Consider the following 27076-nt stretch of genomic DNA (forward strand, 5'->3'; position numbering starts at 1 on the left):
TGGAACGTATGTTTCTAGTCTAAATCTATCGGTCGGTAAACGATCTTGTTTGCAAAACATTGGACTCCAAAAAAGCATATCTACCCATCCATAACTACAGGTATTCGTGAAATGGGTAACCACTGGTTAGCCTAAGACACTCCACAGTTTAAATTATGACATGAGGGGTTACAAGGCAGTACAAAGCTCTTACTGTTTACAAAGAGCAGTTACTCACTAGTTGAAAGCAAAGTAAACCATTGAATTACCATTAATCACTTGTGATACGCCACAGCTCATTTTCCAGCATTGTACAAACAAAATATATCATCCACTGTATATGCAGCTCGACTTAACATAACTCATATCAGCTGATGGACAAACCAGTAGACCAAGATAGCAGTCTTACCTTTTCACTTTTCACTTTCTTCAAGATCCTGCATTCGCCGTTGTCCACCTCTTCTGGCTCACTTTTAATGGTTAATGGTGTGACAATCCCTGTGGAATCCAGGGTGATATTTCCAAGTTGTTCAGCCGCAGCCAAGTCTGTGTTTTGCGTGCCTTCAAATGGACCACTACGAGGAGCCCCCAAAGGCATAATAGGGGCGCCTACCTCTTTCTCAGTATTAGCCACTCCTGTGGCTACAACTTCACTTTTGTCCTTCTTAGTTTTACCAGAGCTACCTTCTTTGTCTTTCTTTCCACTGGGAACAGTGCGGGAGGTTTTGCTGCTCTTCTCAGCACCTTTCCCAGAGTTGGCGTTTGCTGTAGGTCCAGTGCCAGTGGCAGGTCCAGTGCTCTCAACCTGAGTGCGCCCCTGGCTGTCTTTCTTAGCTCCATCTGTGGCTGAGTTCTTGCCACTGTCCTTAGAGTTTTTACTACGCTTAGATTTGGATTTGCTTTCTTTTCCTTGAACAGTGGGTACGGGACTAACAAATTTTATATTATCGGGTAAAGCAGCAACAGTGCTAGGAGGGGCGGCCATGCCCCCACCATCTTTAGTGCCAGACATCTCGAGTTTATCTTTCTCTAGGTCAGCGTCAAGGTCAATGATCAGATTACCAACACCGATATCCCACTCATCACCGCTGTCGTAAGTGTCCACCGCATTCGAGTCCACACCTTTCCCGCCTGCAGTGCCACTGCTTAGGGACATCTTAGTGCCAGCGGCCCAGGTGCGCCACAGTAAGGTCTGACCTTCTCAGACTACTGGAAGCAGTGGGAGAAGGGTTCTAAAAGCCTCAGGTTTGTCTCGGTTTCCCCTTCCCGGTCACCCACATCTTGGCCTGTAAAGAGAGTTGAGGGACACAAAAAAGCGTTAGCCTGAACTTCACAAACAGAAAGTGATCATTATTAATTTAGGAAATTGTACCATGTCACACATTCTGCTATTTTCATAAGATCAATGGTTTCCACTCAATAGACAATGAACTGACTATGAAAGAATATACACAGAAAGAAAAAGCACACAGTCCTCTTAACATAGCTGACAGAGGGCTTAGCAGTCCTCTTAACATAGCCTATATAGAGGGCTTAGTACTGTAGAGGGTATTAGACTTAGTTAACTTAACCATAAGCATTAATCCAATCATCTGATATCAGACCTAGTAATAAATAATAGTTGTCAATGCCCCAAATGTTCAAGCTTTGGGGTTTGCAAGCCACATGGCCAAGAGTGCATTGGCCTCTGCCAGGGAGGATTGGGTTTCCTTCAACCCCAAACACATATGGACTCCATTTCCTCCTTCACCAGCAGGTTGACGTCAGGGAGGACTAAAGAGACCTCTGAAATCATCAAAGCCACAAACCCTGACCCAGAGATCAAGCTACGGGGCTCACCACTCAGGCTCCCCAGCCGCCAGACATTACTCTAATTAACACCATGACATATCAATACACTCGGGTCAATGATAGCACCAAAACAAGGTTGGCTTCTACTGTTGTCATTGAATCCCACTCCACCTCCTCACTTTCAGCATGTTGTGCTTTTGCAATTGGGTGAAATTAAAGAAAGATCCCAAGGATAAGTTCTCATGAAAATGTTCTAGAAACGTTCTGGACATTTTTGGCAAATATTCCCACCTATTCCAACATTGTCAGGATTAATGATGTGAAATGAGAGTGTTGATGAGGCCAACATGCTCTTATTATCTCACCAGTCTAAGAAAATAAATAGCTTACAACATCAAATGAGTGGTTGGTTCTGACAAACATCTGCTTATGCAATGATTTTAAACATGCTCTAGACTAAGCTACTAAGTTCAAACTAGTCTCACTCTGATTACCCACTAAGTTGCCAGGCTAACCAAAATACAAGGTCAAAACTGTTGGCTCATTTCTTAACCAGTCTGCTAGATGTCAGTATTCTTCCCACTCGCCTGTTTACATGTGACAGACAGATAAAGAGGGGAAAGAAGACTGAGGCCCTGACACAATGAATCTATTGAGGGGGATCACAGGCCTTGGATCCCAACAGTGGGTCAAAAACAACTTGTGTGCAAAAAGAGGAGCATCTCTTTCAGAATCCCTCTTTTCAATGCACTTATCATATGAATGCGTTGGCATAACCCCTTCGCCCCTCCAAACAATGAAAGGCTTTTCACAGGGAAGAGAGAAAGAGTTGGGTGGTGGGGTAGGAGGGGTCAGATTCCCCACTATGGCATACAGCTTAAGGCTACTGTAAGCTGCAAAAAGGGCTGTCATGTCATTATTGACTTATCACAGATGCTAATTAAACCCCTAGTTGTGTGAGAAGCTAAGCTACAATTCAATTCTTCTATTCATTCTCAACAATGAGCAGGGTCATTTGAGTTCTTTTCATAGTCTGATTCATGTACTAGACTGAAGAAAGTAGAATATATTCATCATCTAGGCAGATAATTCAATCAACTGAAATACACTGCTTTGATGAAAATCCTGTGGTGTCTAGGTCATGAAGCCAAAAGGGAGATTGAAAGTGGATAACGATAAATAGGCAAAGTGTTCATCCAGGCACAGAGCCCCACTGTCTAAGAAAGCTACGTCAACTTTGGGTCCTCGGTCTAAATCTCTGTCTGCACTGCTGTGAGTATTACAGAACTGCTCGACTCCGCCACGCTCGGTAAGGGTGAAATGCTCTGTCTGAGCATTGATGGTCAGAGGAGGGGTGAAAAAACTCAAGTAGTCTAATCCTTTAGTTACTCACAGGGCCTGAGCCAGCTGAGAGCTGCATAAGTTCCCGCCAAATACAATCCCAAGTGGACACAAAACCATAAGGAATCAAGTCACATGGGCAGAGAAAAGCAACACAAAAGAGGACGAGTTTCACTTGATGAGTATCAGGCCACCTTAAGCCTCAGTTATACTCCCAAATAGACACGTTCGCAGACAGCTGTGGACACCGTGGACGGGTAGGGGTCTTCTATTGTCCGCGGCAGTTGGTGCTCTTATTGCATAGAGGGCATGCGGACAAGTATGCACGGTCACAAAAAACGGGATGCACGCAGATGTCCCCGTGGTGCCTACATGTACACCGTCTGATGACAACATTTACGTCATGCGGACCCTCGCCTACGCGGAAAGCATAATCAGGCCTTTAGAAGAAGAAAAACGTAAACTAAACAAAGATAACTACCGAAAACCCCTTTTACTTTTTTTTTTTTTTTTAAATGACTGATCTCAAGCCCAGTATTATGATGGACCATGAAGAGGGATGGGATTGATTTATTTAATATTTTTTCTTCCATTCTATAGATGTCCAGACTTCACCATAATCTTGGCCATCATGATTTTCTTAGACAAATCCTGCTCCACTTCATTAGTGAGGCAACATGGGGAAATCCTGATTGACAGACATGGTAGCAAGCTGTTCTAAGCGATTCCTTCTCCTTACCATTCCTCTGCTAATAAGGGACTGCTCACAACAGGAGTTTGCCATTTTAAAACCCTGTCACGTGAAAGCAAAAAATCTTACAGCCAGAGAAATCATTATAGTCTACTTCAAGGGTTTAGCTGTTTTTTTGCTTCCCTCTGGAATATGTAGGGGTGGGACGTATGCCCACTTCCCTTGCTCTCTGTAAAGCGCATTGTGTTGCCTCTGGGTATGAAATGCGCTATACACAAATAAAGCTTTGATTGATTGAGCGATTCTAGTTGCAGAATTCCACTGTTAGACAAGATCTTGGGTTGAAGATGTTGAAGACATTGAAAAATAACAGCAATGTAGTGTCTAAGCAAATACACTGTACTAGTTGCAGTGCCTATCAAAAAAATGTTTTAAAATTAAAAATAGATCTGACAGCCAGATGTCCATGTCAACTACAAGGCAAAAAAGTAAGATGTAGAGACTATTCATACTCAGAGATCAGTGCTCGGAGTTCATTTTGCGAAGTTTGCCTGTTTAATGCTCACTGAACATGCCATCGCTATCTCCATTTTACAACAGTCCATGTTCATGTGTGCTTGAACATTAATTGGGTTACGCTCAAGAGCTTTCACAAGCATATGGCGCACACACGTTTCATTCCACAGATCCTGCCACATCAAACATTCGCCTTTTTTTTAATACATCCCATTCCAACAGATCATTCGTTTGCTGCACCTCTGTGGAAAAATGATTCCCTTTAAAACATCTTGATGTAGCAAAAGTATGGCATCCATTAAATACAGGACAGGGGTGTAGCAGTGATTTTGAACCTGGGGGGGGGGGGGCACTGAAAAGCTAGGAGGGTATGGTCCCCTGTGAAGATTTTTTTTATTTAAATAAAGCATTTAATGCTCATTTCTGGTGAATTTTGAGAACAGAATGTACTATTTAGTTTGACTTTGCAGTGACAGAAAATGGAGTATACTCAGACTGGAGAGGAGAGATTATAAAGAATTGTTATAAAGAGGGGTGCACAGACAGACTGCTTAATGTAGCTAGCTACAGTATTTAAATTTAGCCTATTCTGCTATCCGACACCAAGTGAGCTGCTAGTGAAATTATTACCTGTGTCTCTTGGCCCTGAATCTCCCTGTTCTGACATTCCTGAATCTCGCATCGAAGAAAGCAACAAATGTTTATGAACACACAACTGGCTTCAATGCGAACTCGATGCGATGACGTGCCAAAGCCCTACTTATCTAAATACTTTCCAACATCGGACAAGTAGTAAAAATAAATGTTATTTTTTTCCCCAATTTTTATTGTTTTTTCCCCAATTTTTAACATTTCTTTTCAATCATCGTCGTATCATAGCTAATGTTCTTTCTGGTACAAAGCATAGCCCCCTCCCCTGGCACTCATCGTAGGCCAATCAAGAATTGAGGACTGCCATGACACGACCCAACAGCATCTCGCTTGCATGGTAGCAAAGAGGGATGCCGAGAACCCCTCCTCCAGGGCCTTGCTGCTACAAAACATGAATGCAGAGGAAATAAAAATAAATAAAACAAGTTGTATAGGGACAAGTAAAAAATACTTCAGGCAAGTAGATTTCTGACTATGGATATGCGCAGCGACAATTTTCTCTGATTTTGTCACCAACTATACGAGTAGTCTAGTCGTATTTAGTCTAAAGTAGTCTAAAACTAGTCGTGGATTTACAACCACTCAGCGGGAGCCAATTTGCACTCGTTGCGCAGGGCTAATCACTTCTCTCACCCCAAAGCAGTAGTCCAGCCTGTCTTTACAGCTTATTACTTAGCAAAGATCTCAATAGGGGTGGTGAATTCGCAATTCACAAATTCTGAAAAATTGATTGAGACTTAATCCTGTTTTCACAATAATTTTGTGCTTGGGATGTATTTCAGTGTTTACCCTATCGTTACGGGACCCCCTGTATTTAATGGGTTACTGTATTTAATGGGTTACTGAAGTCAAATGGTGGAAATGTCATTGAATATTCGATTGAAAATCGAATCGTGGAATCGATTTGAAATCGAATCGTGACCCCAAGAATCTAATTTGAATCATGAGATCACTACCGACCCCCCCCCATGAGATCACTACCGACCCCCCCCCCCCCCGAGCTCTCAATGTGATTTATTTTGTTTAATTGAACAAGAGTAGGCTAGCCTATAGCCTGTCATATTTCAGTAGGCTAAAAATTGATTTTCCCGTTACAGACCGCAGGCCTACGTTCTAAGGCAGATTTCAAATATTGCTCTGCAAAATAATGAAATAGTGCAAATAAAAATAAAGTGAAAGTAATAATACTGTACAAATAATAGCTTAAATGGATTGTACATTTGTGAAAGTGTTATAGCTAGTTTGTGGTTGCTGAACAACCCTCCCGATTTATGTGCGACCCAAATTGATTTTATGAGCTTGTGTGAGAAAATATGATGTAATTGAAGCGAATTTGGTCTATAAACGTTCTGTTGCACCTTTTATCTCTTCAACCCCATTTCTAACACTCTTTCTAGCCCCGTTTCTAACACTAAGCATTTTAGCTATTCCGAATTATCAGAAGACCCTCCCCTGCTCACACACACATACGTTGCTGCTCTGAGTGAGCGAAGAGAATGAAACGCACAAAAGTTAGGTTTGCTGCCACAAGTGCATAGTCTTTTGCATGTCAGGGAGGAAAAACAAGCAATAATTTGAAACATTTAACAAAAGCGCATCAAATAGGTAGAGAAATTCACCATTTTTGACTGCCTTGTAGTTTTCACGTTGCCACCTGGTATGAATACTCGACGTCAGAGCGGTTAATGACGTTCTATCCCATAATGTTACAAAATATAATTTCATTAAACAACACATCCAATCCTACTACTGTGTGCCTTTTGGAAGGCACAAGGCAAGATCTATGCGCACACTGTGGCGGGAATGAAGGCCACACTGTCATTCAATATGGCTTATTTGCAATTTTGCAGATTATGAAACAAACAATGACGGGCTACATTTCTGTTCAGAGAAATCAACATTATCAACGCCAGACCACGTTGGATGTGATTTCTCATCGATCCAGTCAAATGGTTATATGCCAGTTTCATCAGATACAATCTACATGAAACTCTTTCAAATTAAATTATCTCTCTCTCTCTCACACACACACATACACACTTCAATAGACAGACAGGGGGTGTGACTACTAGTAAACAACTCACAGCACTCAGGCACTTATTATTAGGGTTGTTGTTAGGTTTAGTCCAGACAAGACTGATCTGTGTGAGGTGACTTTGCGGTAATAATTTTTTATTTAACCGACTAGTATTTCCGTGCCGACCAGCAGAAGCAGTGCCCTATAGTTGTGTAAACGACTATCCGTGCACTTCCATATTTCTGACCCCCTTCCCCGACCGGGCAAATGAAAAAAAAACTTAACGTTGGACCCTGCTTTAGTAAATTAATTTTACAATTTAAATTCCGTGCCTACTATATGCCATGTCACTGGCCTACTAGCGTGTTTAAGCCGGTAATCTCAGCCTATTAAATTAATATACGTTTTTAAAATCTATTGCACTTTTTTCTCCACAGTTCACAGACTGTCAAAGTTCTAATCTTTATTTGACAGCCCTAAGTGTTACACTATCAAAGTCAAGTCTTGTTTTGGTTGCTAGGGCTCGTTGTTTATTGCCATGGGAATAGCTATTGTGCTTGAAGTTGGCGCTAGCATTGCTGAGAAAGCGGATATGTATACACAGTGACCTAATGAAGTGTCTCTCTAGCCCATGGAAAAAGCAAACTGCTTTAAAAGGTTCGCAAGTTGAACCCACTGCAAAGAGGCACTCGCATCTAGCAGCCCCCAGCACCAGAACTAGGTAGGCGTTGGTGGAAGTGGGAAGTATGTGTACTCTGTTGGTTGTATAGAGCTCCTCCTTAGCCCCAGGCCAGGCTGTCCTCTCCACTCCAGTCAGTCACACATAAGCCCTGGTGGCTCGCTGTGCTGCTACTGGTGCCCTTCCAGGGGCCGTAAATAACGCCTCTAAACTAATTTAGCTTTCCCTGCCACATGCCAGTGAGCCGTGGGAGTGTGCGAGGAGAGGCACCAGTGAATCTAGGCAGACATGCTTCCAGCTCCTCCCTTCACTACAAGGGCCTAATTAACACAGGCGTTCGCAGCGGACGCCTCTGCCTGATGAGAAACGTGAAGGGAAAATAAAGCAGGCGCTGGGGCGGGGACGCCTCTCGCAGAGATGACAGACGGTGGGATAAGATCGATTCCAACCGGAGGTTTGTCAGGCCCTCTGTGATGCTTTCAAAAGCGGGGAAGGGGCGGAGGGGGGGGGGGGGCAGGCAACACGATGGATGACAAAAAAAGGGAGCAAGGGAAAACAAGCAAGGAAATAAGCGATTACACCAGAGAACCTCTGACCTCATTGTGGAGAGCCTCTCTGCCTGTGTAGCGCTGCCTTTCATTTTTAATTCCCCCTTCACTGCAAAGTAATTGAGGATCTCCAATAAAGAACGGGTTTGAAAGCTTTCTGGCTGAGAGCAAAAAGTGACGGGATGTGTGAATCGGAGGATGTCTTGGTGGGGAGGGGGGGAGAGAGGGAGAGAGGGGGAGGGAGAGAGGGAGAGAGGGGGAGGGAGAGAGGGGGAGGGAGAGAGAGAGAGAGAGAGAGAGAGAGAGAGAGAGAGAGAGCAGAAAGAGGCAGGAGCACTTCCCCTTGGTTAGATTAGACATTGCATGGGATGAAAGCGCTGCTCCTGTGTTCATCTTCCCTGTTGTTTTTCTACCTGTAAAAAAAAAAAAAGTGTGCAGAGATCTCAGCTAGCAGATGCGGCCCCCTCTGACAGGCAGGGGGAGGATTTATCGAACCTTCGCTCGGAGATGATGACACGCTGAGCGATACAGACGGACCCTCGCTGATTTTCGCAGACCTGCACCAGCTTTGGCTCTCGGTTCTGCATTGTTTGCACCGCTATTGACGTTGGCTGCAAGCAAGCGTGCTAGCAGGGAGCTCAGCTCACACTGGACCCAACCAGGAAGCTTTGCCCTGCCTTGGCTGCCTGCATTATTCAGTTCTCATTAATGGAAACAGGCCGATCCCAAATGGCTGCCGGGGTTTTGTCTGTCAGTCCCATAACTCACAGGTTTCACAGTCAGCCCTTTCAGACACTGGCGGCCACCACCTCCAGAAGCCGAATTAGCACCTGGCTGCAAGGGGACACTTGATCATCCTGTGAGGGCAATGGGGCACAGAGGAGGGGCAGCTGTCCCCTCTGGTGGGGTTAGGTTGCCCTGTTAGTCCCCTCAGAAGAATTAGAGGAGGCGAGTAACACTATCTGTACTTGACCTAACAGTGTTGCCCGTACCAGTAAAAGCAAAGTAAGCTGTTTTAATAGCCCATGCCAGGTTAAATTGTTTAGATGTGCTAGTGTGTCTGTTTGGATCAGCATCACTCGTCAAATCAATGTCCCATGTTTGGGTCACAAAAACAAAGATAATATAATGTAAAGGTTAAAAAAGAAACTATATATATATAAACTATATAATATAAAACCTGTTCACAGAATATTGCTTACCACCGTTTTGCCTATGAGTCTGAAATACCTTAAAGATGGATCATCATTCTCTGGTCCTGAACACTGTGCTCTATGTAAAATAGTACTGAGGGATTGGAAGGAAATCTGAAAAGGCAGTGTTCTAGTAAATGATTTCCCAATCCGTCCGCGACATTCTATTCTTCACTATTCTCAAACATCTCTCGTTGAATCAATATAACCTGAATAGCAGAGCAGCAGACCATTCCCCCCGGGTGGGGAGTGGATTCCAACAGTAATTTGTCATTTCAATAACACCGGGCGAAAAACTATGTTTGCACAAGCGTATCCATGGCAACAGACTTCCAGAATGAGAAATTCCATTCTGATCCCAATTTTGCAACATGCCGGTGGTGATGAAAGTCTGTGTGATAGAGGGTGGATTAGAAAAAAAAAAGACCTAGTCCTGATAACATTGGGATCACACCCTGCTTGGGCTCTGCGACCGGGAACCTTTAGCCCAAAGAAAAATCTTTTCCAGCGCTGCCGAGTAACAACTCAATCAGGACTTCAATTACATGTGCAGGACCTGGCTAATGAGTAATTTTGATGTGGCCGCTGGTGAGGGACTGCCATCCCAGGCAGAGATCCACGCCGTGGCCGGTCCATGTGATTGGATTGTGTGCTTGAGTTGCTGACTGAAATAGAAGTGTGCCCGGTGGGTTCAAGGTGAAGGGAATCATAGGGAGTTGGGAGGGTGGAGGTGGGGGTGGTCAGCCAGGCCAGTCAACCCCCAACTATCTGCACCCCATGGCACTCTGGGTCCTCAGACCCCTTCCTACATATTGTTTATCCACTCTGCACCCTATTGCTCTCACGAAAATAACTAGAGGCCTCAGGCTAAACTGTGATGCGAGTACTCCTAGACCTAGACCTACAGCGTGTGATATGATCAATCATCTTGAAAAGCTGGTTGGTCTTCCTGACTGTGTTAAATTGGTTCAGAACATAAATCAAAAGGGAAAATGTTTTAGGTCAGACTTGGAGAACATGTCTGTGAAAGATCTTATTTGGGGTTGCAGAAGGGAGCTGCCTTGGTTAGTTTTTATTCTAATTATACATGCTGCCACTTGGGGACATCATTAAGGTATTTACACACAGAGTTCCCTGTACTGTGAAACCCTACCTGGGGCCACAACTGATTTTCGGCATTCATACATGAGCCAAATGCCACGACATTTTCGTGTTGCGTCTACAAACCGGCCAATCCCGAGATAGAACATGCAAGGCACAGTCCAGCAGATAGTCTAGGCCGAGCAATCACAAGCTTAATGTTACAAAAATATATAGACTACAAGTGTTTCATAAATTATATAGTTTTAATACAATTTTTATTGCAGAAGACAGCATTTATTTTAACAGCCAGCACGACAGAAGCCCAAATGCACCAAGTCAGTCAAAGAAAAAATCAGTAGTCTAGTATTATTCTTACAAGTTGAAAATATATATGATATGTTGTTTTTGTTGCTTTTTAAGATCAAGACCTTAACAGGCTTAATCTTGCAATGCGGTTAAATGCGGAGTGCTTTTGCCATTAAGGCTACATTTTGCAATGCACAGAAATACAGAGCGCACTTGCCATTATCAATTATGTCCCCAGGCTATAGAATACATTACCTATAGATATCAGGGAAGCCAGCTCGCTAAATATTTTGAAGATAGCTAAAAATTTATTTCTTCACTTTGGCCTTCAACTAGCTATGACTTTCCTGATAAAGAAAAATGAAAACTTCTTTGCACTTGCTTACTGCTTCGCGCTTCTTTTTAAAATGTTGTATTCTGTGTAATTATCACCATCACCATCTGCCTTGGGATTATGATTATTTTGCACTTGCTTACTGATGCACTTTTAAATTTAGATTTCGTATACATTTATTTGAATCTTATTTTTATTACGTTTACGTTTAGTTCCATCTTATTTTTCATGTTTTATGTCTATTTAGAACTTTGAGCTGCATTTTTTGAGGGTTAGGATACAAAAATAAATTGTATTATTATTATTATTCTGACTCTTTAAGGGGCCTTAGTACTCTCTCCTCACACACTGTTTTGGTGCAGTTTAAGTGTGTGTTGATTCACCTAGCCATAGAGCTAGAAGACAGTCTACCTCTTTCTATCTGGTTGTGACAGACCTTTGCTGTTTAGTTCGGCTGGGACAAGCTGCTCTAGTCGCTGTCACACACTGTGCAAAGCCTCTATAAAAAAAACGCTTTGATATCACCCCTTGTGCTGCCAGATAGGCAGCGGAGAGGCAGGAATGGAACATTTCCTATTGCTTTCATCTCAATTCCCATGGCGCATATACATATGAATGAAGCAGGGCAGTCTGTGTGCATCAGATTTCATTCCATCATGATTGGTAGATGCGTTTGAGAGAGAAAGAGGGGGAGAAAGAGAGCGAGAAAGGGGGAAAAAACGATTTGGCAGGCAGGATGAGAGCCCCCTTGGGTAATAGGTTCACAGAGAGGGAGCGCGTGCAGCCCCGGCCGCCATGTCACAGATCATTTCCAGGCCATTTACACACTGTACTGAAACTGTGCTCTCCAGGTGCCTCCAGCCAAGCAGTGGTCCCCACCTCCACAAACCTGACAAGTTGCCAGATTGATTTTCCCGGAAGTGTGAAGTGCAGCTATGGAGAATTTACTGGAGGCTCCATCAGAGGGCTGAGCTCAGCTGAGCCTGCGGCCACGAAAATGGCCCCACATCAACTCAGACCAGAGGGTATCCACGGGGACCGAACTATAATCTAGAATGTTACACAGCCTGAAGGACAGTGGGCTATTTTCTCCCGTCAGTCATCTGAGTTCAGACTGCCTTTAAGGCTCCGATATAATGGCTTTGCCTCAGAGCTGAGTCCCAGTGAGCAGTGAATCAGTTAGCTCATCAGTAACAGTTGTGAGGTCTCTGAAGCACAGCCCAATCAATGCTGTCATGTTCTACTAGTCTTTGAGATATGACTCTAGCAATGCTGATAACAATTACACTACGTCAGAATGTGCAGCTGCTGGTGGAGAGAGGGGTGCATTTATCTACCAGATGTAGCATCACATTTCATATGCAGGCAGTTAAAGATGCCCTTTGCTGAATTTTCTGCTGAGGGCGCTTGTGAGCTAAATAAGGTCCCCAATAGGCCAAGAAAATAAGACTGTTGAGGAGGAAATTTAAGCGCTACAGGTTTGAAAAAGGCAACCTTACTGGACAACTACCACTATATCAGCAACCTTATTGGTCAATGACTCTGTCCATCATGTGCGTCTAGCTAGATGTGCACACCGTGATAGGCTAGATTTCAAATAGTGGAGAGGAAGCGTCAGAAACAGTAACACAGATCTTACCAGTCTAGCCTAAGTCGTAAATCATGAATTGGTAGTCCCTTTCAAAACATACGGACACATATAATTAAATGTTATGCATTTGGCACATAGGCCTATTGCATTGTGTTTTGTAGGCTACATCAAGATCAATAAATGTAAATTGTAAATGTACAATCTCAATTACGCTAGACACTGTTCCAACCATGGTACATCGTGAGAAATTATGCTTTTAGATAATGTTGTCATCTCTGTTTTCCCATTGTAGGTGACATTGTAACTGATGTTCTTGTCCAAACATCGAGGCATATGCTTTACCTTCTAGGCTAGGTCTAGCATTGCAAATAAAAGGAAAGCAATTAGGGATGTGTGCAGTCTTCTATACAGTGTAGCTTCTGCTAGTCGTTTAGGAAATACTAGTCGACTAAACAATATAATAAAATTTGATTAAAAAAAAAAAAATTATAAAAAGACTTTAATAAAGTCACCTCACAGTAGCCAACTCAGACGTAGGGTAGGCTTATTGTCACACTATATGGGGTGCATCTGGCAGGGGGGGCAATAACTAGGGATGTTCTAATCTGGATTTTTGGGGCTGATACCGATTCTTTTCCTCAGGATCAGCCGATACAGATTTATATCAGATATAATTAGATACAGTATATCAGACCAATGCCAAGTGTTTAATTTTGACCTATTGAAACACTACAGGTTATTAGGCTAGCCTACTGTTCTTCAATTAAACAAAATATATCACATCTAGATCTTTGCTAAGTAATAAGCTGTAAAGACAGACTGTACTGTTTTGGGGAGAGCGAAGTGACTAGCCCTGCGCAACGAATGCAAATTGGCTGCCGCTGAGTGGTTGGGAATCTCTGTTTTAGACTAGTCATATAGTAGGTTGCAAAACCACCGTCTAGTGATCAGTGAAAATAGTCACTGCACACATCCCTAAAAGCAATTACCATTTATACATAAACACGTTATAATCAGGCATCAATGAAATTGCTTTAAGCAGTTCACACATGAGAATTCCATGATTTAGGATATGGGCCTTACAACCTGTCATAACTCAGATAACGTTTAAGAACTTGGCTTGTCTAATAACCTGACTTGCCCCCTCCCATTGAGCTATTAAATTGGCCGAGTTCCCATGGAGAACATTTTAAGTTACAACATGGCTGTAAAATATGCATTGCTGCAGAAGGAGCATTTTGGTATGCCAAGACAGGTAAACTAAATCATTACAATTTAAGAATTAGCCTAATCATTATTTATATTTAATAATATTCTTATATACTAATTTAAGTCAGTTCAGAAATAATTAATAATACTTTTTAAAATTACTTTTGGCAAAGGAAAACTCCCTTATTTTCCAAGCATTCAGAGAATGACCAGAGTACTAATCAGATCCAATTTAACTGGCAATTTCCCTTCATGAGATTAGAGAATATTCTGTATTTCATAACAGCCCCACTTTTCACTAACTATTGCAGTGCCGCTGAATAGGGGGGCAGGCCTAAATTGTTTAAGTAACTAAGCTCCACTTCTTCGACGCCACTGTGGAGGCCGTTCTCCTTTATGGCTGTGAGTGCTGGACCCTGAGCCACACTGCAGAGGTCGCTGGACGGATGTTACACCAGAATGCTACGTGCAGCACTGGACATAAGTCATAATGCGCACATCAGTATTGAAGATCTGTATGGAGAGGCCAAGGGTGAGAGGGAAGATAAAAGCAAGGAGAATGAGGCTGGCTGGGCACTGCTACAGACACTGTTAGCTTCCGGCCAGCAAGCTGGTGTTATGGGAGCCATCTCCATGGCGCAGACAAGTCGCGAGGACGTCCTACTAAAACATTCGTGGACATAATCAAGATGGATGCGGAAGCTGAGACTACTGATGAGATCGGCAGGTTTAGGGAGGACCGGGATAAATGGAGACAAACATGGGAGGCCCATCTGCGGACCACCTGATGATATGATTTCCGTGATGCGGAAATCGCGGAATTTGGTAATAAAAATGGAATCAACTGTAAAAGTGATGAAAAGTATGTGGCTGCGCTTAGATGTCAGTCAGAATGAGTCTCATAATTGTCAAACTTGTTTACACAAGGTAAGACTTTTACTAGACGGTGGTTTTGTAACTGATTACATGACTAGTCTAAAAACAGGATTCCCAAGTTTCTACAACAAGTGCTAGTTAGAAAAATTTAGGATGTTTCTCAAACTCTGCAAGCAAAGATGCATGACTATTCTTGATGTTTCCCAACCACTCAGCGGCAGCCAATTTGCACGCGTTGCGCAGGGCTGTCACACACTGTTTGCCAGTGCAAAACAGCCTGTCCGTACAGCTTATTACTTAGCAAAGATATCAATGTGAAAAAAGGAACGATTCGTCGAATCTGATTTGACTCACAAAATCCAGGAGTCGGTACAGCTCTACTCCTATTCTTGTTTAATTGTTGTCATTACTAGATGAATATTAACTTTAATAATCCCTGTAGGAGGACATTTGGGAGATTCGGCAGTGGGAAATTAGACCAAAGGCTGGAAGTGCAGAATATACATAGTAGTGAATAAACATAAGAGAACAAACAAAAACTCTTCAGATCTAGACAATTCACACAAGTTGCCCAAATTGATGTGAAAAAGGTGAGATCTGCAGAAAAGCGAGTTGTTTGCATCATTGTAAAACAAACAGCAAAACGTCTCTTTTGAGAAATACTCTTTCTAGTTCGCCAAGTTGGCTAATGCCGGCCATACAGTACTCAATTTTAAGATCCAAGATCTGTTTATCCAAGCCTTGTTTATTATCATAGCCTTATCTGTTTAGCTAATGTTGCAGCCCTAATAAAACTGATTTGGATTAAATCCTTAGTCTCAAACTTGATCTAAATGCTTGATCCCGGTGTGCACTACTAGGATATCAGGAAATTAGATTAGAAGACTGAGAAAAAAGTTTGTGATTAGCAAACTGAGGTTCCTGTATGCTACTATTAGCCAGCTAACTAGCAGTCATTCATGTTGCATGCGGGGGAGTAAGCGGCTTCTGTGTGCCCCCAAGACCAGTGCTCGTTCTGAGAGTTCTCACCACTTGCAATATCGTAACTGCACAGAGAACCTACCTCACTCTGCAACATGTACATCAGTTCCTTTTCTTGCAGAAAAAAACATTTTCTTGCAAATCTTACAAGAAAGCCATGAAGGAGCTTTCATGGACTTTACAGTTTACAATGTCCAGACTCCAGACAAGGATTTATGTGTTCCCCAAAATACCCTGATTTATTGCACTTTTTATTTTTTTTGCACATTTCAATGTCTAATGCAAATAAGCTATTTGAGACAATCACACTATACCAAAGTGTGTTTTCTTAAGGAATAAGTGATGTCTTGTTTACAGGTAGGCTATGTTTGTAGCCACTTTATTTACACTGACTGCAGTAAAGAAAGCACTTTTTGTAGTGTCCGAGTTGCTCAACTTGTGTTGGTCAAAGCTGGTATGTTCCAATAAAATGTACATTCATGTAACTGCTTTGGAGCCATTTACAGCATTAGTTCTCTGAGAATCTCTTTCATAGTCAAGCAAAATTGGTGCTGTAACTAAAAATCCTTAATCGAATCGATATCGAATCAAATCACAAATCGAATCAGGACCTTGTGAATCGGAATCAAATCGTTTTGGGAAATCTGTGGCGATCCCTCAGTCCAACGTCTAGTTCACCAAACTAGCCTACCTTTTCAAACTGTTCGCTTATGTTTGCAAATGTTTAGTGCTGAAAAAAAGTTAAAAATAGTTTGCAAAGAATGTTCGCGAGTGAAAGTGCTGCTCGAGTTGGTTACACAAGACGGTGGCGGAGGATTTCCGCAAAAAAATCAAAAGCACCTACAGTGGTGGCCAAAATTATTACAACACTTGGCGTGAAACTGAAAGAGTTCAGTTGTTTTTGTTGAATTGGCCATTAAAATAGCCATAAAACAAATGAAATATCTACAAAGTCATCATTATGCTCTACAAACCATAGAATAGAGCCATTATAAGGAGATTTAGGTCATTTTCCTCACAAAAAACAAGCAAGGCCTATTTCACTGTCAATGTCACACAATCATGCCATGATGCCACCCATTCACACCAGAACCGAAAGACCGGTGGACATACCAAATACAGTATCAAAGTTAAAAGTGGATAAAAACAGTAGGACTCTCTTCATCTGATATTTGTTGTGCTCTGAGCAACCATCTGCATGTTTCATGAACATTATGGAATTAAATCATGTTTTGGAGGCAAGAAATTTCAAAATTTTCAGATCTGACAGGTGTTCTAATAATTTTGGCCACCACTGTATTTGGCAATATTTCGGATTTAAACCCAATGCTAATAGGGAACCTGATAACATTAATGACTTCCCTCTCCTTACTCATGTCATAGTGAAATAAACTTGTGCAGAGTGAGTAACACGAGAGCAGAGCAGACAGGGGGACTCATCCCAAGCTTATATTTGACAAATGATTTATTTTTATTTTATTAAAGTGGGCGTAGATACGAAGATGAATGTAAAGAAAGTGGATCGGTGCATCTATATAGGCAATCAAACTTTTGAGTGTGTCATTCTCTCCACTCTCCTGCCGATCTATCGGTGCACCCCTAGATGAGTAATTCCCTACCGCACATACTTCAGTCAAGTTGCCCTCCCAGAACTGAACACAGAAACAAGGAAAGAAGTTCAGACGGAGATGGAAAATGATGAGTATTACACCACAACAACCGATTTAGTGTAGCTCTCTCTCCTATCCAAGAATCCTACTGTCTGACTCTCGCCTGTCCTCTCTGTCATATCCTAGAATCCTACTCTTTCTCTCTCTCCTACCCTACTCTCTCCTATCCTAGAATCATTCTCTTTCTCTCCAATCCTACTCTCTCCTATCCTAGAATTATATTCTCTCTCCCATCCTACTCTCTCTCTCAATATGTAATTTGTCTAAAAAATGCAATACCTTACACAATTAATGCCTTGGTATTTATTTCTCTTTCAGAAATTGCTGTGTAAGTTGACCCAGTGGCAAGAGGAGTAAATTGGGCAACAGGACTGCATCTATGTTCTATGCCAATTGACAGTGTGTGTATGAGACTGCAAGAGAGAAACAGAAATGGTAGATGTCAAACTAATATATATATATATATATATATATATATATATATATATATATATATATATGCACATGTTGGAAGCAATTCATCTTTTCATCCTTGGGGACACCATTGGCCACAAGGCCAGGAAACATCATGACTGGTTTGACGAAAATGACACCGAAATAGAACTTCTGATCGATGCCAAAAGGAAAGCCTTCTGCTCTTGGCAGAATGACATCAATTTTAGGGCCAAAAGACAGGCCCACTCCAAGGCCAAGGCCATTGTCCAGAGCAGGGTGAGAGCTGAAAAACAAAATGTTGGACGGAGAAGGCCCTGGAATTCCAGAGGTTTGCTGACTCGGGTGACTCCAGGGGTTTCTTCAACGCCACCAAGGCTGTGTATGGACCCAGCTACGGAGGCCTAAATCCCCTCCGCTCCAACGATGGACAAACCCTGGTAAAGGACAACATGGACACCAGCTCCAGATGCCGATAACACTTTAAAGAGCTCCTGAATCAAAACACCACAGATGGAAACAATCAATCAAATTCCTCAGCGACCCATCAAGGAGCACATTGGTGAGGCTTCTGGACCTGATGAGCAGCCTCTCCGCCTGTCTGCTAAGGTCAATTGTCACCATTGCAGAGGCCTACAGCTCCTTGTCTGCTACTCAAGCTGTATACTGAAGTACAAAACAAGGTATGTTTTGTGAAATGTCACTTGTCTTAGGTCATGTTAAGATAAAATTTAATAAGAGAAATGATTATGTCAAAAAGACAAGGGGAGTAAGAATGGTATGTGTAATACTGAAATGAAAAGATGCTACTATTTTAAGATGGTTAAAGTTAATCTTTTACCACCACAGAGATGGTCCCATGATGAAGGCCACAAAGAGCAACTGTTATCAGGGGGTGACAACAAGACTGTCGCCACCTCACAAGCAACCCTGACAGAGGGGCTTGTAGAGAGCATGAAGAACAGGTTCCAGGGTGCAAATGTAGGGGTCCTGTGTGCCACCAAGGAATTGGCCAGAGTCAAGAGAAGCAGCTGCAGGTTTGTTTAGTATTAAACTTCGTATGACAGGCCACTCCGGTCTCTACTACATGGTCATGATTTTATAGATTTCAATAATAACTGTGAAGCTGTAATGTAGGAAATATTATGTTTTGTTTCAGAATTTGGTGACACTGAAGTGGACACCCTAGTGGACCACTTAAAGCCTACGCTGAATGACACCGGGGTGGATAGTGATCTGATCCCTGACCAGTGGACCATCCTAAAGACCAACCTCTATCAGGAGCCACAGACTCTCAAGAATACCAACTGGTGTGACATCTACAGAAGTGTTCAGTCCTCATGCCCAGACATTCTGGCTTTGGTAGATCTGGTGCTGATCCTGCCTGCCTCCACAGCGGAGTGTGAGCAGGGTTTCAATGTAATGAAGCAGGTGAAGATAGACTGGCGCTCTAGGCTACTATCCGAAACCCTCTCAGACCTACTACTGGTTCAGTCGTCTTCTCCAAAACCCTCTCAGACCTACTACTGGTTCAGCTGTCTTCTCCAAAACCCTCTCAGACCTACTACTGGTTCAGCGGTCTTCTCCAAAACCCTCTCAGACCTACTACTGGTTCAGCTGTCTTCTCCAAAACCCTCTCAGACCTTCTACTGGTTCAACTGTCTTCTCCAAAACCCTCTCAGACCTACTACTGGTTCAGCGGTCTTCTCCAAAACCCTCTCAATCCTACTACTGGTTCAGCCGTCTTCTCCAAGCATACAGGGCTACAACCCCACCTGTGCTGTGGAGCTGTGGCACCAGGAGCCCATAAGGAGCAGATCAGACTTCATGGACAAAAATAAGATGGAGGGGGGGGGGAAGCGAGGAGTCTAGTGAGGACAACTAAGGTTTGGGGGTGGGGACCATAATTCGAATGTACATAAGCATGTAATGTTGCTGCACCTTGCACATTACTTTGTTGATGTTATCAATACAAAATAAAATTATTTTTTGCTTACAATCTGATCTGACCACTGTTTTCATTAACCACGCACCACAATGTGTTATTACGCTGAATAAATATACTGTATGATATGCCACAAAAAAAGGCTGTTTCTATACATTTTTATTCTTTGGCTGGTTAAACAAAAGGTTTGGCGGGTAGAATTTTTCTTCTCTCAGACATTTGGCTAGTGAGCTAAAAAGTTAATTTCGACCCCTGGATGTCCCATTGCTTAAACGTGTAATGGAGCCGTTTCTATTATCACATATATAGAATAAAAGCAATTCGCCTGCGAGCTTCCAGGCGAGCCCTGACATGCATTGTAAAACGGCTCTATTAAACGTTTAAGCGACGGGTCTATTACATGTTTTTAAACGTGTATTGTATGTTTAAGCATGGTTTAAACATGATACTGAGCCGTTTCACACCAGTGACTCTACTTGACTATTACACATTTAGCTGTGATACCGGGTTGCAATAGGACCTCCTCCGTGCCGCAGAGGAAAAAAGAAACGAGACTCCACGAGCAATAGGTCAACTGACTGCTACCTTATGACTGACCTGAATGAACCCAGTGAGTAGACTTACTAGCCACTTTCTGTCCTGTTAGGTATGACCTAACGTGGGATGAGCTACCACTCTCCATATTAGGCCTGTTACAATTATTACATAATTGCCAAACCGCAATTTTTTTTGACGTAATCGATCTTATTTTGTTGAACCTCGATTGTGCACCCCCCATCCCCCCCCCCCAAAAAAAATTAAAAAAAAAAAAATATATATATATATATATATAAGGCTCTGCTCTCCTGTCACTCACTCCTCACACAGCCTCAGCAGAGAGCAACGGTGCCATTTTTCACTATGACACGACAAGAGTAAGGAGATCGAGAAATGGCTCTAGTTTACAGATTGCCTCATTAATGTTAGGTTCCCTATTAGCATTGGGTTTAAATCCAAAATATTGCCAAACAGGCACATTTGCTGGTGGAAATCCTCCTCCACCGTCGAGTATAACCAACTCGAGCAGTGGATCCAACTCGAGACTTTGACATTCACTCGTGAAAATTCTTTGCAAACTATTTTACACTTTTTTCAGCATCGCATTTGTTTTCACACCAAATGTTTGCAAACATAAGCAAATGGTCTGAAAGGTAGGCTAGTTTGGTGAACTAGACGCTGGTCTGAGGAGAATGTGAATTGTAGCCTATGATTGAATGAATACCGGAGCCCTTTCACTTCATCTGGATCGGTACGTGGATCAGCGACGTCAGGCCGATACCCGATCCGTGAACCACGTCTGGATCGGATCGGTCCCAACTCTAATCATGACATCCTCTCATCTGAGGAGGACTCTCAGCTTAGTGTATTTTGGCCTTCTTCTGACATGTTTTTTTTGGGGGGAGGGGGTGTACGCACTTCTGAGCTACTTCTCAGGTTGACTTTTGTCGGGAACACTCGGCCCAACTATAGGCTTGATGTATTTCCACCTTTAAACTGAGTAACAAATAGCAGTTCTATAAGAGAAGCCTTTTACACTCTGATACATACAATTAGGAGTGTAAGAGTCAAGACAAAGGGGGAGCCAAGAACTCCTATAGATCCACTAAGCCTGGCTTCTCTCACAAATCCACTAGTCTGCAGCCCTCTCTGCAGTTCATCTCTAGCCCCAGCTCTCTAAATCACTAGGCTCTGTTTTCTTGGCACACATTATTGATCAATTAAACACTTAAATGAAGTCAAGAGCAGCGGCACAGGTCCTAGAGGACCAGTTTAGGCCTCTGCTGATTTCCAAATGACCGTAATTCAATAAATCACCTTTAATAACTAGGCTCCCATCCCCCACACGCCAGCTGTTGCCGTAGGAGGGGCGTGCACAGTTCCACTTGGCTGGATCGCACTGGAAAAGCTTGGCATTTGGGTCACACCCAGGACAGAGAGTCAAGTTCAGGGGCGGTTTCTAGTTAAAGTTCTGGCACTGAAAATCAGCATAAAACAGCAACTAACTACTGCCTGTCTTGATTGCATGTTATTGATGCAAGGTTCATAGTCAACTATTAGAAAGTGTTGAAACCGTGTATTGAATCTCCCTGTGCAACTATTGGCCCAAGGTTCAGGACAGGACAAGGAAGAGGCTTTGTTGATATCCCTGAACTTTTAAATTGACAATTTCACAATATTTTACCTGTGATTTACTGGGAAAGCATACATGTACATCATTCTAAAAAAAAAAAAAAAAAACACTTGGCTACCCAATATTTTCTGTTGAGCCTTTACGTCTGCTTATGAGGATGGTGGTTTTCAAACATGCACATGGGAGGCATGGAAATTAGAGCCAGCTGTCTCCATACCCAGCATCACCACAGCCAATCTTTCCATGACCATATGACACAGGAGAACATGCAGGCCCATGTCTGAGGCCATACGGCACTCATTAATCCAGCGAGCCTCCCTGCTGAATGAACCCATTCCAAGCACTTCTCGTCATTGTTTTAAAAACTTCCCTTTTGGTCTCATCAAGGCTCACAACGTTAGTTTGAAAGCATGAGAGCATGAGCTTTGAATGCAGCTATACTCAAAGACCTGTAGAAGCACAACTGGATGAACAATATTTTCTCATCTGGAGCAGGGTTTGTACCATATTGACCATATAAACCCATAGGCTAGCAGCCCTTCTACTCTATAACATGCACTATATGGACAAGAGTATTGGGCCACCTACACATTACACCTACAGGAGCTTTTATGACATCCCATTCTAGATTCATAGGCATTAATGTGGTCCCCCCCCCTTTGCAGCTATAATAGCTTCCACTCTTCTGGGAAGGCTTTCTATAATATTTTGGAGTCTATCTGTGGGTATTACCCATTCATCCAGGAGAGCATTTTTGAGGTCAGACACTGATGTTGGACCAGAGGGCCTAGTTCGCAATCTCCATTCTAGTTCATCCCAAAGGTGTTCGATGGGGTTGAGGTCAGGGCTCTGTGCGGGCCAGTCAAGTTCTTCCACACCAACCTCACCCAACCATGCCGTTATGGACTTTGCTTTGTGCACTGGGACACCGTCATGCTGGAACAGAATAGGGCCTTCCCCAAACTGTTCCCACAAAGTTGGAAGCATAGAATTGTCCAAAATGTCTTGGTTAAGCTGATGCATTAACATTTCCCTTCACTGGAACTAAGGGGCCTGGGGCAACCCCAGAAAAACAACCCAAGACCACTATCCCTCCTCCAACAAACTTTACAGTTGGCACAATGCAGTCAGTCAGGTAACATTCTCCTGACATTTGCCAGACCCAGACTCTGCCAGATAGAGAAGCGTGATTCATCACTCCACAGAACACGTTTCCACTGCTCCAGAGTCCAGTGGCAGTGTGCTTTACACCACTCCATCCAATGCTTGGCATTGCTCTTGGTGATGTAAGGCTTGCATGCAGCTGCTATGGAAATTAAGCTCCTGACATAGTTTTTGTGCTGATGTTAATGCCAGTGGAGGTTTGGAACTGCAAATATTTCATTTTATTTTTTATAAATCAGTATCAGTATTGGATGATCTTGAGGAAAATAATCGGTGATCGGTATCGGACCCCAAATTCCAGATAGGAGCATCCCTAGTCTGAGCGGCTACTTGAATTGCTTTTTAGGCAAAACTTAGCTAGGAATTTTTAGCGCTAGTTAGGGAGGACTCATTCTCTAACCCCTTTGGGAAAACAGCCCCTGATCTTAATCTTTTACGTTGTTAAAATAAGGAAGCTAAAGCACGAGTTATGCCTCACTCAGAGTATTAGGCCGACCATTCTTCAACCAAGGATTAGGTTATTGGGGATGCATGCATTTAACATTGCTCCTCCTACTGTACACTTCCAGTTAAGTGTCATATTGTCACGTCAAGTGTGTAAAGTAACAGCTGCATCTTGACATAAGCACAGTTCTGCTTCAGTGCAAGAGGCTTGTTCAAGGGGCTGCTGAAGCAGCAGTCCGTGCATTTGAGGTCTCACCAGAACTAGGGCAGAGCAGTTGGTGAAAATCACAGCCAGTCTCAGCCTTCTCAACACCACATTATCCCAGCATGAGCTGCTTTCACAAAATGTGAGAGGAAAAGGTCAGTACCACCATTAGAAGCTTGCTCAGCTGGGTGGCAGGCCTCCTCAAGGCGGGCTTTCAAGGTAAATCAAAAACGGTCTCCAAGACTGAGAGGCCAATTTAGTATGCAAGGTGACATGAACCTCAACAACAAAAGTGTAAGCTACTTTACCTTGCCATCCATCATTTATGCGGGTTTGTTTATTTGGTACTCATTGTGCAATGGACCAAGGTGTGAAGAAAAACCTTGGGAAAACAGACAGCATAATAAGGCTTTTGTCTTGGAAACTAGGGCTCCATTCTATTCTCATCCTCCAAGTTCTCGATTCGCAGCTCAGTGCTCAGCATAAACGGTTTTGAAGGGCTTTTGAGGAATCAGCACATTTCTGTCTGGTTTTGTTACAGTTAATTCTTGACTGTCTCAATTTCAGCTCAGTGGATCAATCACTAATGAGCTTTGACTTGTATCAGTAGAACATATTACGCCTCACAGCCTAACTGGACAATGAGATTGGTTCAAAAATGAGTCATCAGCTGAAAATGGTATTGTCAGAATTTGTGCATTTTAGTCTAATGACCTAAGGCATTTACACATTTAACCTCATTCAATGTAGGTGGGGTAAATTGAGCAAATAAGAAATAACAGCAACCTGATTAGGAGTTAATTGCTGCAGCTTTGATTGTAGGGGTGAAACAAATGCACTCAGCTCCTCCATGGTAGCTGTGATGGCATGAACTACAGTTCAACAGCACTAACCCAACTGACCACGCTCTATGTGGGAATACTCTCCATCAGCTGAATCAGAAGCCAGCTTTTGGATTCTGGTCTGGGCAACCTTTTCTGACATCAGTGGAGTGAGCAAAATCAAGACTTATTGAAATAGTACTAGGGATGTCACAGTGTGGATTTTTTTCTCACTAACTAATAAACTCATGACAACACCGGTGTTATCGGTCACACTGTCTAGCCTACAATAAGGAGCCCTTACTTTCATTTTTAACATTAGACCTTTGCCTTACGTTGAACAGCACTGTTGTGTAGCCTATTTAAATTTGGTGTTGTATGCCTCCGCGGCTTGCCGGCAAATGCGCGATCAGAGTAAGGTAAGATATAAACATTATACTTGGTCCTGTAATTCTTTAGAATTTGTTTGCTGCCATACAGTTCTTCAACATAGCCTACTAGGAATACGCACCATGCCCGAAGCAAATTCATAGTATGTTGAATAACGACATGGTAATAAACAATTTCTGATCATAAAGAAGCACAGGACCGAGTGTAATGTTTATTTTATTCTTACCTTACTCTGATTGCGCATTTGCAGGCAAGCTGTGGAGGCATACAATGCAAAATTGCCTCCACAAATCAGTGTTATTATTAATGTAACGCTGCTAGAATAGAATATTAGCTAAGCTAGCTAGCCAACGAGAGGTTATTACCCAAAACCTCCCCCTCCCCTCTCCCTAATCTCTTCACGTGAATGTAAACTGAAATCTGATTCCTCTAGACTCCGCTCTGTTCTGCGTGCGCACACCGAAGGGCAGATCAGACACTACTGTTTGAGTTTGATGAGTGTGCGCTGATTAGGGCTGGGAAAAAAAAAAAAGAGGAAAAGATTAATCAATTCTGAATCGATTCTGAATCAAATGATTCAGATTCGATTCGTGAATCCCAAAATCAATCTTTTATTTAATGAATTAATTAATAAATGAAGGAATGAATAGTTCATTCATTCATTCAATGATTCATTCATTCATTCATTTTTGGAAATCAGTATCGATACCCAGCCCTAGTATTGTGTTGCATAACTTGGCAGTCATGTCATTATGGTTACAGCAACAAAAAAAAGAAAGGTTTTAGTAACACTAACCGAATCGAAATTGAATCGAATCGGAATCGAATCAATTCTTTCAATTCGAATCGATACCCAGCCCTAGCGCTGACATATGAAAATTAACTAAATAGGTAAAATGGCAGTGGAAGAGGAAAACAACGGTGGACGGTGTTAAAGTAATGGCTCAGTGAATATAGTGGTAACACAGACAACCCTGACAACCCTAAATACTACACAATAGGTGTCACGATTTCGAATCGAAATTGAAAATTGATCGAAATGGGCGTTCAATTTCGATGATCGAAATCAAAAGCTTATTTTCTCCCCACCCATGCGCCCCACGCGCCAGACAAATTCGACCACTCAAAATGAAAAATGAAACACTGGTCCGACATCCTATTGCTCCGACGTCCCATTGTTCCAACCATACACTCACCACTTCAACTGGTTCTCTGTAGGCTAGCGGGGAGGGTTGGGAACTAGCTGGCTAGCATAATTTAATTTAAGCATAACAATCCAACGGCTAATTCCCCCAAATGAGCCCCTCCACTGTATGTGTGACCAGGATTTATTTTATGAGCTTGTGGGGGTAAAAAGACATGCAGTCCTATTTATCATCGCCTGAGGTTGTATGACATTGCGTGGAGGAATAAAAACACTTGCCACTCGCAAAGGAATGCAATTCAAGCCCCGCCCCCCAGCAATAAAAATTAATGACCAGAAGTGGGGATATCAAAAGCAGAGATGGCCCCCCTCATTCCCGCTAGCAAATCGCACGCAATCTGAGGCATTGGTAACCTTTTGTTGGTGTCCAAGATAGTTTCCTAACTGGGAAAATAAAAGTATATTTTTGCATTTGTCACACAAAACAGATTTTAAATCCAGGGAAAGTGTATCGATGTGCACTCAGAGCTCACGTTTGGCTTCCTTGTTGTTAAGGTGGAAGACCACAGACACCGTCTTTGCCTCGCTGAGCTTCAATCTCCATTTCCGGAGGTATGCCGCTAGTGTCTGCATGTCCTGGCTCAAGGTCTCCTTTACGGCCTGCCAGTCTCCAACAGAGTACACCAGCGCAAGGTACTATACTTCCTGGAGACTGAAGAGCAGGTCGTAGGTGTAGATGTTAAGGAGGGGGGCCAGGACAGATCCCTGGGGGACGCCGCTCTAAAGGTGTCGTGGGCTGCTTCGCTGTCCGCTACCGATGGTGAGGTTTTACTTCAGGTTTAAATTTGTACACATTGTGCATTACTGACTGAAAACCTGTGAAAGCCTTTAGCCCCAATTCTCCC

The 27076-nt window shown here is 42.8% G+C and overlaps 1 protein-coding gene across 1 annotated transcript in view; it reads right to left on the reverse strand.

Annotated features, from left to right (window-relative positions):
• znf609a (zinc finger protein 609a) overlaps nt 1–27076 on the reverse strand; it is a 95616-nt gene that overhangs the window by 54500 nt on the left and 14040 nt on the right. Inside the window, exon 2 of the mRNA XM_084451226.1 lies at nt 389–1265. Within this exon, the coding sequence (XP_084307352.1) occupies nt 389–1135 (747 nt within the window). The 5' untranslated portion in view covers nt 1136–1265. The remainder of the gene's footprint in view (nt 1–388; nt 1266–27076) is intronic.

The sequence above is a fragment of the Borostomias antarcticus genome (genome assembly GCF_949987555.1).
Source record: "Borostomias antarcticus genome assembly, chromosome: 16".
NCBI classification, from domain to species: Eukaryota; Metazoa; Chordata; class Actinopteri; order Stomiiformes; family Stomiidae; genus Borostomias; species Borostomias antarcticus.